At 55.6% G+C, this 15,325-nt stretch overlaps 1 protein-coding gene across 2 annotated transcripts in view; it reads left to right on the top strand.

Annotated features, from left to right (window-relative positions):
• ASB2 (ankyrin repeat and SOCS box containing 2) overlaps positions 1-14,402 on the top strand; it is a 48,340-nt gene extending 33,938 nt beyond the window's left edge. For both annotated transcript variants that reach the window (XM_047794654.1, XM_047794655.1), the window contains 4 exons: positions 303-474; positions 8,229-8,793; positions 10,265-10,418; positions 13,724-14,402. In XM_047794654.1, the coding sequence (XP_047650610.1) occupies positions 303-474; positions 8,229-8,793; positions 10,265-10,418; positions 13,724-13,860 (1,028 nt within the window). In that variant the 3' untranslated portion in view covers positions 13,861-14,402. The remainder of the gene's footprint in view (positions 1-302; positions 475-8,228; positions 8,794-10,264; positions 10,419-13,723) is intronic.
• The last annotated feature ends 923 nt before the right edge of the window (positions 14,403-15,325 follow it).

The raw sequence follows: 15,325 nt of genomic DNA, 5'->3' as shown, positions 1-15,325 counted from the left end.
GATGGCCTGGGGTTAGGATATGTTGTGGGTTCAAAGAGGCAACACGTGTAGGGCCAGGCGCCAGCCGGTTAGCAGGTGCTCAGTAAATCCCGGCCTCATCAAGGCAACTTTTAGTCTCTGAGGGGCCTCTGCTCAGGCTGGCAGACCCCAGCGTCTCGATGTGGCAGAAGGGAGCTGGGGGTGCTCCGGGTGATACAGTGTGTCCCCGTGCTCAGCACAGCGGCGCCCAGCCGAGGAGGGGGGCTTTACATCAAGGACAGTGACGGCCCTGATCCGTCCCTGATCTGCCTCTGCTTCGCCAGGCGCTGACATCAACACGCAGGCCAGCGACAGCGCGTCCGCCCTCTATGAGGCCTGCAAGAACGAGCACGAGGAGGTGGTGGAGTTCCTGCTGTCGCAGGGCGCGGATGCCAACAAGGCCAACAAGGACGGCATGCTCCCGCTGCACATCGCCTCCAAGAGAGGCAATTACAGGTCAGCCCAGGCCCCGCCCCCAGGCCCGCGGCCCCGCCCCGCCCCGCCCACTCCCCCGAATGCCCGCTCCTGGGTAGGAGCGCCCAGGAGAGGCCCTAGCGGAGGGTACCTTTCAGGTGGAGCAGAAAAACCGCTCAGCGGTTCGCCAGCTAGAGTGAGCTTCCAACAACAGCAACGAGGATAATAAGAGAAAACGCCTAAGTGGCACTTAGCAGCACTTTACGTTATGAACACGTTTAACCCTTTTAATAGCTCTCCCTTTTTGTAATTCTTTTAACAGATCCCCTGAGGTAGATCTGTTCTTTTTTTCAAATGAGAATGCTAAGACACAGAGAGGTGGAGTGACTTGCCCAAAATCACTTGGCCAGGTTAAGTGATAGGAATTCACCTGTTCCAAATGGCACATCTGCCGGATTCCACAGAGACGCCGGATAGGTGTCTGGACTAGTGGATACTTCTGTTGGGGATGCAGAGATAACCTCTCAGGCAGTTATCAAGGATGCAAGGGGTACCTACAATAACACGAGTACTACAAAATAATAGCTACTTTTTATTGAGCACTTACTATGTGCCGGGTAATTTGAGCAAGATGAGAGACGCTTAAGTGCTCAGGGGGCAATCTGGTGGGAAAGAAGAGGCAAATAGACGCGCACACACAGGACTTCGTGACGAAGTGAAAGCACGACGAGTTAAATTCCGTGGCTGTCCCAGAGGAGAGAGACGAGCATGAACCGGAAGTAGAAGTGTGTTGGAAGTGGCTTGTACAGCTCATGCCACCTGCCTGAGCGCTTTGGTAGTCTGAAATTGGCCATGGTGAGAATAGTTACACCATGGACATTGGTGGTTGTTAGAAATCAGAGCCCCTTCTTCACCCTAGAGAGCCAGTTGTTAAACCTCCGCCAGCACCACCGCTAGCCGGAGGGTCTAGGAAGACTCGACAAGGAGGAACCCCAGCTGCGTGTGCAGGATGCGCAGGGCCCGGTAATTTCCACGTGACCGGTGTTCCCCCAATTTCGAGCATTCATAGACTTTCTTTGATGTCTATATCCTCATTTCTTAGTAGTTTGCCTTAAAGACAGTTTTACTTAAAATGGGTTTATGTTCTAAAAGGTAACATTTATCACACTATTAAGTACCAATTGGCAATGAAGAAAAAGCAAATCCACACCTAGAATCCCATCTCGTGGACCCCAGATGACACACTTTGGGAGACGCAGACCTGTGCTCAGCAGGGAGAGGGTTGTGTGCGTGTCAGGGTGTGGGTTGTCTTTGCTAAGGTGGAGGGAAGTGGGGGTGAGTGCCATTCCCGGAGAATGGAACAGAGACACAAGGAGACAGAGCGGACCCTCTGGGCCCCAGGCCCTGCTCTGCAGGTACCCGCACGAATGACCAACCAAGGATGCTCTCCCTGCCCCACGCATGCTCAGAGGAGACCCCACCTTCTCTGGACTGAATAGCAGGCTTCAAGGCAGACCGAACTGGGTTTGAACTCTTGCTGAGGCCTTTGGGCAAGTTGTTGAACATCTTCTTCTGTAAGATGGGAGGTAGTTGCACCTGCCTCGGGGGTTGTTGTAGGGAGCAGTGAAATGGACATAGGTGTCTATAGAAAGGAGATAAAGCCCCCAGCAGTGCACCTGGCACACAGTAGGTGCTCACTGGGTCTGCTTTCTCTCTTACATAGGGAGGGTACGGTCCATCATTTTTTCCATGAGGCCAGTGGAAGGTTGAAAGCAGGTCAAAGTCAGACAGAGGTGATGGGCAAGGTGGCACCTTTCTCTTCAGCTCCAGAAAGATCCAGCAATCAGTCAGCAAACATGTTTATCTTAGTCTGACCCCAGAGATCCAGAGAGAAAGGGAGGGGAGGGCTGGCCCTTAGAAATTTCCTGGCCCGTTGGCTCCCCATACTTGCATGGACAATGCAGTCACTCTGGGCTATTTTTTAAATGAAACATCTCAGATACATGGAACCAGAATTTCCAGGAGAGGAGGAGCCCAAGACTCTCTCTTTGAGAAGCTCTAAGCCAACCAGACACAGCCCAGCCAGACCTTTGGGTGAGGGGACCACTGATCCAAGCCCGATTTTTCAGAAAAAAGGACCCGAGGCCAGAAATGGGAAGTGGCTTGCCAGAGCCTGGCAGAGCTGAGGCTGTCATTTGGCATCCTTTAGTCACACCTGGATGCCTTTGAATGGACCCAGATGTTGGCAATCTGGCCCCAGCTGGCGGGGAGTTTGAAGGAATGCTGGATGCACCCAAGGATGGTGACGGAGCTAGGCTGGCTCTCTCTGGAACCCCCTATGTGAATGGTTTATGTCCCCCCAATTCTCCTGCTGACTCCCAAAGCCTTTCCCTGTTTATTCACCCTCAGGTCTCAGACACCATATCCCTATGTACCCCAAGACCAAGAGGGGCCCTCCGCTGTTTGAGGGCTGCCCTACAAAGGGTTAAAGCCAGGTTCCCAGCAGCTTTTGCCACCTGGCAGAGCCCACAGCCAGGCAAGCCCCCAGTGCTGCATTCACTCCCTGGACATGTGGCCTGTGACCCTCTCCACACTGTCCTCTACTGGCTGCTTGGGGACTTAATGTGACATTCCCTGGACCTTCTGCACTCAGCCACCTGCCAGGACACCCTGCCTGCTCCTGCAGCTGCTCCTGCAGCTGGTCTCAGGGTTTGCCAGGTGGTGTCCTCCCTTCGGCACATTTAACTAGAGGGCATGACCTTTGGACATGGCTGAGAACGGAGTCCCCAGGACCCCAAAGTCTTAGGCATCTCCAAGACACACTTTATTTTCCATTTCCAGTTTAGCAAAGATAACTGAAACTCAACTCCAAAGATAGAGTTATTAAGAAACTGTTTGAAAAAATAAATGGGAGTTCCCTGGTGGTCAAAGGGTTAGGATTCAGCACTTTCACTGCTGCAGCCTGTGTTTAATCCCTGGTCTGGGAACTGGGATCCCTTATCAAGCTGCTGCATGCTGAGGCCAGAAGGAAAAGGAAGGAAGGAAACTGTATTAGACAAAAGCAGATACTGCAAGATTCCTTTAACCTGAATTTAGAGTAGCACTGAAACCGTGGTTCTCAACCTTGGCTACACAGCAGAACCCCAAGGGAACTCTTAAAACCTTGAGGCTTGGGCCCCACCCTCAGAGATTTCGCTATAAGTAATCTGGGTTGGGGCTGGGGCTGCAGAATTTCTAAAAGCTGCCCAGATGATTTTACCAGACATTCCGGGAGAGAACCAGTATCTTAGGGTCGAATTTGTGGCTGACACTGTATAACACTGACCTGCGTTTGGGGCCTTACTTCGGACCCCCTCGTTTTTAAATATTCTTTCTCCTTTACTTTTTTTTGGATCTCTTTTACTTCTAATTTATATTTCCTTTGCAAGCCACTGAAAACTCTTTCTGGGAAAAGAACAAAGAGCATTTAATACATTAAATTAAAATGCATTTTATGTGGCACCTTCACAAGCAGGTTTGTATCCCCATTAATTGAAAGGGAAATTGAGGCTCAGAGCTCAGGTCCTCCCGGAAAATAGGAGGATGAGCCCCTTTATCCAACTGCATCCACTCCAGGAAACTGGTTTTGCGTTGGCCGTTGCTGGAGGAAAATGAGGAAAGTTGCAGGAAAATCCCTCAAGGCGGGATGCGAGGCTCCCCCACCTCAGACTCCTGGGCTCCTCCCCAGACCTGCTGAATCAGAGCCTGATGGCAGAGCCGAGGAATCTGCATGTCAGGGTTCCCTCAGGGATTCTGAGGGGTGCAGGGATTGAGAGCAAGCAGTTTGCATCCTCAGCAAGCTCTGATTTCCCTCTCGGGGCCCAGGACGCCCCAGGCTCCCTTCTTCATGCACAGAGCTGCCAGCCGCTGGGGCCTGTTCTTCCCCCTTCAGGGAGGAACTGCTCACCTATTCTGGCCCCAGGGGAAGTTCCCCCAGAAGGATGTCAGAGCCCTTTACTGGCTGAAAAAATGAGGTAATCCCCCCACCCCCAAAACACGCGCGCACACACACACACACACACACACACACACACACACACACTGACATAGTACTGCCCCTGGTATTGGGAGCGAGGCCATTTGTGGTGGCTGGTTCCCTTTGGACAGTCAAGTCCACAGTGAAATTTGCACTGAATGCTGACAAAGTGACCTGAGGAGCCAGAAAACCTCGGCGTTTGGTGCAGCAGGGTCAGGGAGATGCAATCATTGAGGCTGTTAAGGCTCCAACAGCACCGTGTAGGGAGGGCCAGCTCCATGCTAAGCAGCTGAACATGCAAGATTCACTCTGTCTTCAGAAGCAGCCTCACTGAAAGGCGGTATCAAACTGTGTCTTGCAACCTGGGCGTGGTGATCCCACTTTGCCGGCTTATTATGGAGGGTACATGAGATGAAGTACTTGCTGATAGGATCGTTTCCAGGATTAAGTGAGGTAAATGTGTAAAGCATTTTGAACAGCGCCTGGCCAATAGCGAGTGCTCAGCGGTATTACGGTAATTATTATTTAGGAGGGTGAACACTCACGACAATGGACAGGGGCTCAGTAAAGGGTAGCTATCACCAGTGGCATCACCATTGCTGCGATTCATTGCCCCTCTGGTATAGGTGTGATTCAGAGAGGTTCAGTGACTTGCCTGAGATGGCCCAGCCCTGAGAGGCAGAGCTGGTGGTATAACCCTGGTCCATGTGGGACCCCACGCTGCTAAGGACAGCCTGTTTTGGCTCAAAGCTCTCTTCCCTATTCCCAGCCGCTGGGCTGGGGGTCGGGACACCAGAGCCAGGAACAGGCAGCCAGGCAGGGTAGCAGCCTTTGGGAGACTGAAGTCTGGGGTGGGGACCCAGGACCCGGAGCAAGGAGAGTGGGATGGCCTGGGACAGGGAGGATGGGATTCAGTTACTGGTGGGTCCCAGGAATGAGGCAGGGGCCCTGGGACTGGGGTCCAAGGTCACCTGTTGAGCTGCTGCTCTGGGCATCCTTGGAACAGCCCTAAGCTGGGTCTGCTCTGCTCTGCTCTCAGAGCCTGAGCTGGTGGGTGCAGCCCCTGCTGGGGAAAGGAGCAGAGAGGGACAGGGCCTCCCAGACACCAAAGCTTCTACCAAGCAAGGGGTACCTTTGTTCTCTTCTTAGGGTGCACTTTGAGCACCGTGGTCCCAGGCCTGTGGTGGAAGAAGTGGGAAGGTCCCAGCCTCTCTTGTGGGGTCTTCCCCTCACCCTCCTGCTCACTATCCCACCAAGTGGGCTGGGGAGAGAAATGATGACATTCAGTGGGGCCACCGGCATTCAGGGCTGGGAGTACTGGGGCACCATGGAAAGACTTGGCCTTGGATATTCTGGACACCAGCATATTTTTTTTTTTTTTTTTTACTGTGCCGATGGCATGTGGACGTTTCCAGGCCAGGGATTGGACCTGCGCCACAGCAGCGACCCGAGCTGCTGCAGTGACACCACCAGATCCTTAACCCATTGCGCCACCAGGGAACTCCTGGATACTGGCATTCTGCCCCAGCTTTGCCATCCACCTCCAGTCCACCTCCCTCTTTCCCACCCCACACCCAGGTCTCTATTTCACCCCCTTTAAAATGGAAGGCTGGACATGCTCCTCCAGGCCCTGGCCATTGTCCCACTGCTACAGACGCGTATAGCAATTAGGTGATTTTATCGCGTTATGAAGACAGTGCCTCTGGGACTCTTGGCAGCATCCAGTCACGTTCCCACATTTCTGCCACTTTCCTTCCCTTGGTTCGGCAGGGGACTGCTGGGACCAGCTGGGACCTGCCAGTGATACCAACCCATCTGGCCAGCAGCCCCGGGCAGTCACTCTCGCTGTTTTTCCCGTGCTTGGGCATATGTTACGGCTGTTACGGAGCATTTGTTGGCGATGGCTGCGGTCCAGGGTGAGGCCCCAGCCCTGCCTTTGACCAACACCTCTCCAGAGCGAGGTCAGGCCTCCTGGGCCTTCACAAATAGAAATTAGGAGGCAATTAGCCCCCCACCCCCACCCCCCGGGTGTGTGAATTTCCTTTGGAGGTTGTAGAGGCCGATTTTAGGCAAACACAGCGTCACTAACCATAATAATGCTTTCCACTGAGATCCTAACGGGAGGTCCCTGGCATCAGATTTCCAGGAAGCCAGAAGCCCCGGAATCCCAAGTGCCAGGAGGCAGAGAGGCGTGGGAACAGGCCTAGTGGCACCCATTTGCCCTGCCATGGCCACCTCCCTGGAGCCCACCCGAGGCCATGAGGTCACCTGTCAGCAGGGACTGAGTGGATTAGGGTCTGGAATCATGTCAGTGGCAACAGCTTGGCAGGTGGCCGGGTCTAGGGACAGAAAGCAGACACAGGGGTCAAGGGTCCTGGGGTCAAAGCCCCAGAACTGCTTTTTGGCCTTTGATTAGTCACTTCCTCTCTCTGAGCGCCTGCCGTTAAAAAGAAGCCACTCCACAGGGCCCCAGTGAAAGGCAAAGTGGGGCAGCCAAGAGAACACCGTGTGAAGAATGTGAAACCCCATGACTCGTCGCTGTCACCTGACTGCTGCACAAGAAGTAGGGGAGTGGTGTAGAGTGTGGCCCTCACCCTCAGGGGAATCAGCCTACCCGGGTTCAAATCCTGGCTCCATCAACTACTGGCTGTGTATCCTTGGGCAAGTCACATGCCCTCTCTGGGCTTCTGTTTCCTCACCTGGAAATGAGGGTAACACTAGTATCTACCTCACAGGGCCGTGGGGAGAATAGATTGATGCAGGTTGAGAGCTGAGAACAGAGCAGAGTCAGGGCTGGTGAGAATCTGCAGCCTCCGCCTCCCAGACAGGACAGAGAGCCTGGGCTAGTGTCAGCCTTCGGGCCAGGAGGCACTGAGACTCACAGGACAGGGGAGGGGACCTCATGGTTACTGAGGGCTGACTGGGGCCTGGGGCAGGAGTGGTTGGGTCCAGATACATTTATTTGTTCCCTCCTGTCCCGCAGGACTTGGTAGCTTCACCAGGACTCCAGGACAGCAAGATGGTTCAGTCCTGGAGTCAGAGGAGGGTATAAATCCGTTTTTGTTTTTTTTTTTTTTTCTCCTGATGTATGGCCTGGGCAAGTCCCCTAACTTCCCTGAGCATTTTATTTTTTTATCAGAAAAAAAAATGGGAATGACGAGACATACTTTCTGGGTTGTCGTAAAGATGAAAACAAACTGTGTTTGTAAGGTCCTCAGAGGTCCCCTGGCACATAGGGAGCCCTTGGATACGGCTGTCTCTGCCCCTCCCCTTCCCCTTCCCCTGGGCAGGGCAGGGGCAGGGGCAGCTCCAAGCTCCGCCATGTGGCTCCACTGCAGGTTGGGGGGCTTCTGCTCTGTCCCCCCAGATAAGTGAGCTGGGAATGGCTGACACTCTTTAGCCTGAAACAAGTCAGCAAGCGACTCTTAAAACCACAGTCCAGTTTGGCTGAGGTTTTTAAGGATTCAGACTTTGGAGACTAAGGGATCTGGGTTTGAGGCCCAGCTCCACTCATCACCAGTTATGTGTTTTTGAGAAGGTGGTTGGTAGACGTTCTCTGAGCGTCCGTTTCCGTATGTGTCAAGTCCACCCATTCTGCCCCCAAGTGGTAACTGCGAGAACGGCTGTCTCCACGGCGCCCCCTGCTGGTGAGCCAGCGCCTCCCCCCGCCGCCGTAGCTGTGAGTGGCGGAGCCTGGCCCCCCTGCAGCGCCCCCTGCCGGCAGGCCCCACCCCAACGTGCTGGCCCCCCCTTGACCCGCGCGTGCCTGCCCCGCCCTCAGGATCGTGCAGATGCTGCTGCCGGTGACCAGCCGCACGCGCGTGCGCCGTAGCGGCATCAGCCCGCTGCACCTGGCGGCCGAGCGCAACAACGACGAGGTGCTCGAGGCTCTGTTGAACGCGCGCTTCGACGTGAACGCGCCGCTGGCACCCGAGCGCGCGCGCCTCTACGAGGACCGGCGCAGTTCCGCGCTCTACTTCGCCGTGGTCAACAACAACGTGTATGCCACCGAGCTGCTGCTGCTCGCCGGCGCCGACCCCAACCGCGATGTCATCAACCCCCTACTGGTGGCCATCCGCCACGGCTGCCTGCGCACCATGCAGCTGCTGCTGGACCACGGCGCCAACATCGACGCCTACATCGCCACGCACCCCACCGCCTTCCCCGCCACCATCATGTTCGCCATGAAGTGCCTGTCGCTGCTCAAATTCCTCATGGACCTCGGCTGCAACGGCGAGCCCTGCTTCTCGTGCCTGTACGGCAACGGCCCGCACCCGCCTCCCCCGCCGCCCTCCAACAGGTTCAATGACACGCCCGCCACGGATAAGCCGCCCGGCGTGGTCCAGGTAGGTGGGCGCGCCTGGGGGAGTGCAGCCAGGGACAGAGCGCCCCGGAGGCGGGTGGCCCCATGGCTCACCCGTTCCAGGGGCAGTGTGGACTACACTTAGAAAGCAGCAGCAGAGGGTGGTTAATAGGGTTTAGAAGCAGTGTGGAGCAATGGTTAATGCGCTTTGGAGGGAGTGTAAACTGATACTTGGAGCTCATTGAAGGCAGAGGAACCTAGTGGTTCCTGCAGGTTTTAGAGGCAGCAGGACTCAGTGGTTCACATGAACAATCAAATCAGGGTTTTTTGGAGGGGGGTTGGGGGGGTTCTGCTGCAGGGGATCAGTGGGGAACTGTGCAACACTGAGGGGTTCATCATCCCCAGCAAACCTACCCCTGGAATATGATGTTGAATGACCAGAATTGGGGGTGGAGTCATGCGAGAGCAGGCTTGTATGAAGTGAGATGAGATGCAGGAAGTACATGATTCAGGGACAGTGGCTGTCCATGTGATGACCTAAAAAGTCAGATTATGGGAGTTCCCTTCGTGGTGCAGTGGAGACAAATCTCACTAGGAACCATGAGGTTGCAGGTTTGATCCCTGGCCTCGCCCAGTGGATTAAGGATCCAGCGTTGCCATGAGCTGTGGTGTAGGTCTCAGATGCGGCACGGACTCTGCGTTGCTGTGGCTGGGGCATAGGCTGGCAGCTGTAGCTCTAATTTGACCCCTAGCCTGGGAACCTCCACATGCTGCAGGTTTGGCCCTAAAAAGCAAAAAAAAAAAAAAAAAGTCAGAATGTAAAATGAAAAGAAAGTTAAAACACCCTCTCTAGGAAGTTCCCAATGAGGCACAGCGAAAACGAATCTGACTAGTATCCATGAGGATTGTGGGTTCAATCCTTGGCCTCACTCAGTGTTAACCTACTGGTTAAGGATCCAGCGTTGCTGTGAGCTGTGGTGTAGGTTGCAGACACGGCTTGGATCTGGTGTTGCTGTGGCTGTGGCATAGCCCGGCTGCCTGCTCATGCGCCCCTAAAAAAGCTAAACAAACAAAACAAACAAAAACACCCTCTCTTGGAGATACTTAGAATGGCTGATGGCCATCATTCATGGGCCGTCTACTGTGTGCAAAGAAGTTTCTGCTTATATTACCTTAATTCTCATAAAACCCCTTGAAGTTGGTATGATAGGCCCGCTTTCTGTGCAGCTGACGTGCTCCCTACTGTGCTAACGGGGCACCTTATGTGCCCCTTTTCCAGATGAGAAGGTTGAGGCTTAGGGAGGATGGTGTGCCCTGCCCCAGTTGCCCACCTCCCACTTTTGGCAGCAGAAGCCTGTGTTTTGGAGAGAAGGGTGTGCCTTGGAGACGTGGATTCTACCCCAAGCGTGCGCGGGGTCTGCCCTCCCCCGCCCCGGTCCCCAGCTGTGGGAGGAGCTTGCTGGGGCGGCGCCCTTGGTCCCGGGGGTCCCAGCGCTGGGGCTGTTCTCTTCCAGTTCTGCGAGATCCTGTCTGCCCCGGAGGTGAGCCGCTGGGCGGGGCCCATCATCGACGTCCTCCTGGACTACGTGGGCAACGTGCAGCTCTGCTCGCGGCTGAAGGAGCACATCGACAGCTTCGAGGACTGGGCTGTCATCAAAGAGAAGGCAGGTAGGGCTGCCGCTGCGGCTGCTGCGGGCAGGGCACCCTGCCGGACCCAGGGCTCCGACTCCGGACATGTGACATGTGGCTGACCTTTGATGAGCACCTTTCTCACGCCAGGCTCGGTGCTGTGTGTCACACACGGTGTCACGATGGTTCCCTGTTGTGTAACTGAGGAGATGAACCCTCAGAGAGACTGTCACTTGGGCAGATGTCTCCCCGCTCGTTAGTGGTAGAGCTGGGATTCAAACCTAGGGTGGACCCTCCCTGACCTCCCCTTGGCTAAGTCTTTCCAGGATATTTTAAACAGTTCCAGCTCCCTGAGGGGTATCGGGACCTTTCGAGGAGGGTGCCCAGGTTTGTGGGCCGCTGGGAAGCCGTGTGGTGGGGAGAGGAGGCGGTGACCCGCTAGAGCATCTCACACTGCACAGTTCCTCGGCAGCACCTGAGCATCTGGTTTCAAATGCAGAGTCTACAGCTTGGGTCACTGCCGTGGCGTGGGTTTGACCTGGGCTCAAGAACTTCCACATGGCGCAGGTGCGCCCCCAACTTAAAAACTAAAATAAATAAAATGCAGGGTCTAGGAGTTCCCATTGTGGCTCAGTGGGTTAAGGACCAGATATCGTCTCCATGAGGATGCACGTTCCATCCCCGGCCTCGGTGGGTTAAGGATCCGGCATTACTGCACTCTGTGGCATAGGTCACAGATGTGGCTTGGATCTGTTGCTGCCATGGCTGTGGGGTAGGCTGGCAGCTGCAGCACCAATTAGACTCCTAGGCTGGGAGCTTCCAGTGTAGTCATAAAAAGAAAAAAAGCAGCGTCTAACGTGGCAGATTTGGGCGGAGCCTAAGAGTCTGCATTTCACACATGCTTCCAGGCAGAGTCAGTGCTGTGACTTCACAGGCCACCCCTGGAGCAGCACTGGTCCAGGAGGCAGGCCCCCAGAGCTATGGAACCAGGGGCTTGCTGGGTGACTGTGAGCAGGACCCTTCATCTGGGCCTCAGCATCTTTGTCTGAACAGAGCAGTTTGGGCAGGCTCATCACCCAGCTCCATCCCAGCTCTGCCAGCCCGGGGTGTTTGCAGGAGGGTAGGGGGGTGTCTGGCACAGTGAGGTGGGGTTTGGCCACATGCAGCTGCATGCAGTGTCGTTGGGGCAGCCTGGCTAAGTCAGGCCAAGAATCCCTCTGAGGAATTATGGAGCTCACCTGGGCAGGTGAGGCGTCTGCAGTTGAGCTGGGCGCCGCAGCTGATCCCGGGCAGAGATGCCTGTCCTGAGGAGCTCTAGCGACCCCAGGGCTTCCTTTGGCTCTGAGGGGCACTGTCCCATCCCTGGTCAAATGCTAGTCAATCATGTATCACAGAGGCTGACCCGCAGAAGCTTATCATGGTCCCATCACTGCCGCTGCCATCCCCAGGTCTGCCACTGCCATCCGCAGGTGGGAAGGCTGCCTCATTGCTCGTCCAAGTGCCAAACAGCCCAGTGCCCTGACTCTGACTTGCCACATTCCTCCCCTGTGAACCCAAACCTGCTGTTTCCATGTGCCCAACTTGGGAGCCCTTGAATTGAGGCCCTTGATAAAGTTACTGGGCTGGCGACAGGGAGGGTGGCATTGAGTTGCCCACTCACGGGAGCTCTAGACGCTCAAGAAACAGTCATTGAATTAATGAATCTTCGGATGCTGTCACTGTGATGCTGGGCCACTAGAAGGTAGAATGGTCCATGCTTCGATGTCAACCCCACCCCTCCCTGTCCCCTCCTTCTGGCCCTGCCTGGGGAGGGTAATTTACAACTAAACCGTCCCTGGAAAAAAGAATGCAGAACCTGATAGTGTGCTATAAACAGTTAACAGGAAGAACAACTAGTTCTCAATCTGTACGTGTTTTGGTTACTTTAAAGCCCACCCTCCATCTGCAAAACCCTTTCCTGTTTGCTCCTTCGGTTAATGCTGGGATGTTGGTGTCATTATCCCAGAGACTCCAAAGCCAGCCGGGACGCCAGCACGGCCCTGGTACCCAGCACCCTCTGCCCACCAGTGGCCCTTTGCCACCCTCCACTCATGTTCTGTCTGCACCCAGCTGCAGAAGAGGGTGAGCTTCCCAGAGGACAGATTCTGCCCTGAGTGAGATCAGAGGGCAGCGAAGTGTCAGAAATGCAGTGATGGGGAGTTCTTGGCGTGGCTAAGAAGTTAACAAACCCAACTAGCATCTATGAGGATGCGGGTTCGATCCCTGGCCTTGCTCAGTGGGTTAAGGGTCTGGCGTTGAACTGTGAACTGTGGTGTAGATCACAGATGTGGCTTGGTACCCGCATCGCTATGGCTGTGGCGTAGGCTGGAGGCTGTAGATCCGATTGGACCCCCAGCCTGGGAACCTCCATCTGCTGCATGTGCCCCCCTAAAAAGACAACAAAAGAAGAGAAAGGAAAAGAAATGCAGTGATGAGGCATGTAGTGAGGCAGGGCTGCAGCTGCCTGGCCTCTCTGCCCTGTCCCCACATTCTCTCTGCGGCGCCATCTTCCTGAGGTGACAGTGGCCTTGGCTTGACACTGCCACTTCCCCTGTTTGGAATGCCCCTGACTCCTTTCCTCACCTGGCATAGTCCTACCCACCCATCAAGACCCTGCTTAGAAGCGCTATCTAGTGTGGAAACCTTTCCCCAAAGTCCCTGAGTGGGGCGCCCCTGCATCTCTGGCCCAAGATGGCACAGCAAAGGTGTCAGCATCTGTTTGTTGAACGAATGCATGACATTCTTGATTCAACAAAACACCCGCCTGTTTCCAGAGCTGAAATAAATTATGCCATTACTAGATGCTTCAGGCTCTGTTCTTAGCTCCCACTGTATGAGGCATCCCAGAGGGCATCCTGGAGGAGGCAGCCCGGTGGGTTTCTGGGACCTGCGGGGAGCTGCCCAGTCCCCACCCCCTGTCCCTGACTTCTCTGTGCCACCCGGAGTCCAGAGCTGAATACCACCCTTGGGGGCATTTCAGAGGTGGAACCCTCTGATGCATTTGCTAAGGCCATGGGGAGGGGCCAGTCTGGGCTGGCAGAGGAAGGAGGTGAGACAAGGGAAATGCAAGCTCCAGTCCCAGATGTGATCCTCGCCAAGTCCTCCCCTGTGAAGCTACTTCCCTGGGCTGTGTAGATGAACGTGGGCTGACGTCTTTCCAGTTGGCAGGGCCCGGGGTTACGGAGCACGGCAGGAGTCCAGGCGCCCCTTCTCTTTGTCAGCCACGTGGGCAGGGGACCTCCCACGAGCCAGGGGTCACAGGTGCAGACAACCCACCGGCACCTCTCTTTCTCTCCTCTTTCCAGAACCTCCGAGACCTCTGGCTCACCTCTGCCGGCTGCAGGTTCGAAAGGCCATCGGGAAATACCGTATAAAACTCCTGGACACGTTGCCGCTGCCAGGCAGGCTGATTAGATACCTGAAGTACGAGAACACCCAGTAACCGGGCCACGCGGGAAGGAGCGGCTCCTCTGACGGTTCCACTGAGTCTCAGGACAGCGGTGTCCCCAAAGCTAAGGGCACCTGGTGATAGATGAGGCCGGGGCTGCCTCCCTCTCAGCTGGGGCTGCTGCTGTGACCTCACCAGTCTCTGGGCCAGTGCTTTGCCCAGAGCAGAAGACAGATGTATCAAGGAGGAGAAAACCCACATTAATTCTCATATGAATGAGATCCCAGGGCGTCTCTGCCATCAGGAATTGCAGAAAGCTGCATTCCTGGGGCCGGGGCCCCGGGGCCAGGGCAGAACTCAGGGTGGTCTGGGGAGAGCAGAGCCAGCCAGGAAGCCCTGGCCCCAACTCTGAGCTGTGGCTGGAGAACTTTCCTAGACAACCTCACTGCAGGGTCCCCATGTCCCTCCCTCTTTGCTCTGTGAAACTCTCCTCTTGACTCTGAGCTTTCTCCCCAAAGCCGTGGCCCGAGGGGGTGGGGTGGGGAGACCTCAGCCCAGAGGGCTTCCTTAGGTACAATAAATGTCGCACAGATGGCGCCCTGCCCAGTGAAATCCCTTTCACCAGACCCCTCCAGGGGGGCAGGTCCTCAGCCCTGCGCCTGGCAGGAGTGGGGGTGGGGCAGGGGCTGGGACAGGGCACCCAGACCCACCCCTGTTTGGGATGCTTTGGCTTCTGAAAGACCCAAGAGAGCATGTCCGTTGTTAACCAGAAGAGACCCGACAGTCGGAGGAGAGGGGGCAGCTTTTCGCCCTGTGCTCAGAGCAGCCAAGGTTGCTTTTTCTCTCCTGGTTCAGTCACCAAGGAAACAGGAGCTTCATCCCAAACAGGGTCTCAGAGCCTACAAGTCTCCTGGCATGTGGGCTTGTCTTACACCCGCGTCCTCTGGCAACATCTTCGCATCCTGCTCACCTGATCTGCTGCAAAGCTGAGCTTCTGGGGGGGAAGGCATCTGCATACTGGCTACTGTGAGCCAATGCTGGAGGCATGGCTGTGGTCAGCTGTTGCAAAGGCACCACACTTGCGAGGAATCCCTGTGCCCCCTGTGGCGTCCTTCGTTCTCATGTGGCTCTGAAGGGGGCCAAGCAGGAGCTGCCAGCCCATTTGATGGGGTGCAGGCTCAGCACAGAGAGCGCATTTTCTGTGTCTGAGTCCTGCTCGCTGACACCTTCCTATTTCCACGGAGTCACAGTGACTCAGAGGCACTGTCTGCCCCAACATGATTAAAGCCACTGGCGACCCCGGGGCCACTCAGGTGACAACTGAGCAGGTGACCTTGCTGAGAGCCTGCTCCAGTCCCACCCCAGGATCTGGTAGAGGTTTAAGCGAGGTCGGATGTGGTTTCCAGCCCTTGGAAAGCCAGCAGCTGGGTGGGTTGTTGGAGCAATGGTGCCAGACCTGGCTCTGCCATTGGCTTGCTCCTCTGGGGCCTTGGATGCCCATGGCTGTGGCCCCTGGTGG

Source organism: Phacochoerus africanus, chromosome 9, assembly GCF_016906955.1.
Source record: "Phacochoerus africanus isolate WHEZ1 chromosome 9, ROS_Pafr_v1, whole genome shotgun sequence".
Lineage (NCBI taxonomy): Eukaryota > Metazoa > Chordata > Mammalia > Artiodactyla > Suidae > Phacochoerus > Phacochoerus africanus.
Note: the sequence above shows the minus strand (reverse complement) of the source record. Positions and strands in the feature narration are given on the sequence as shown.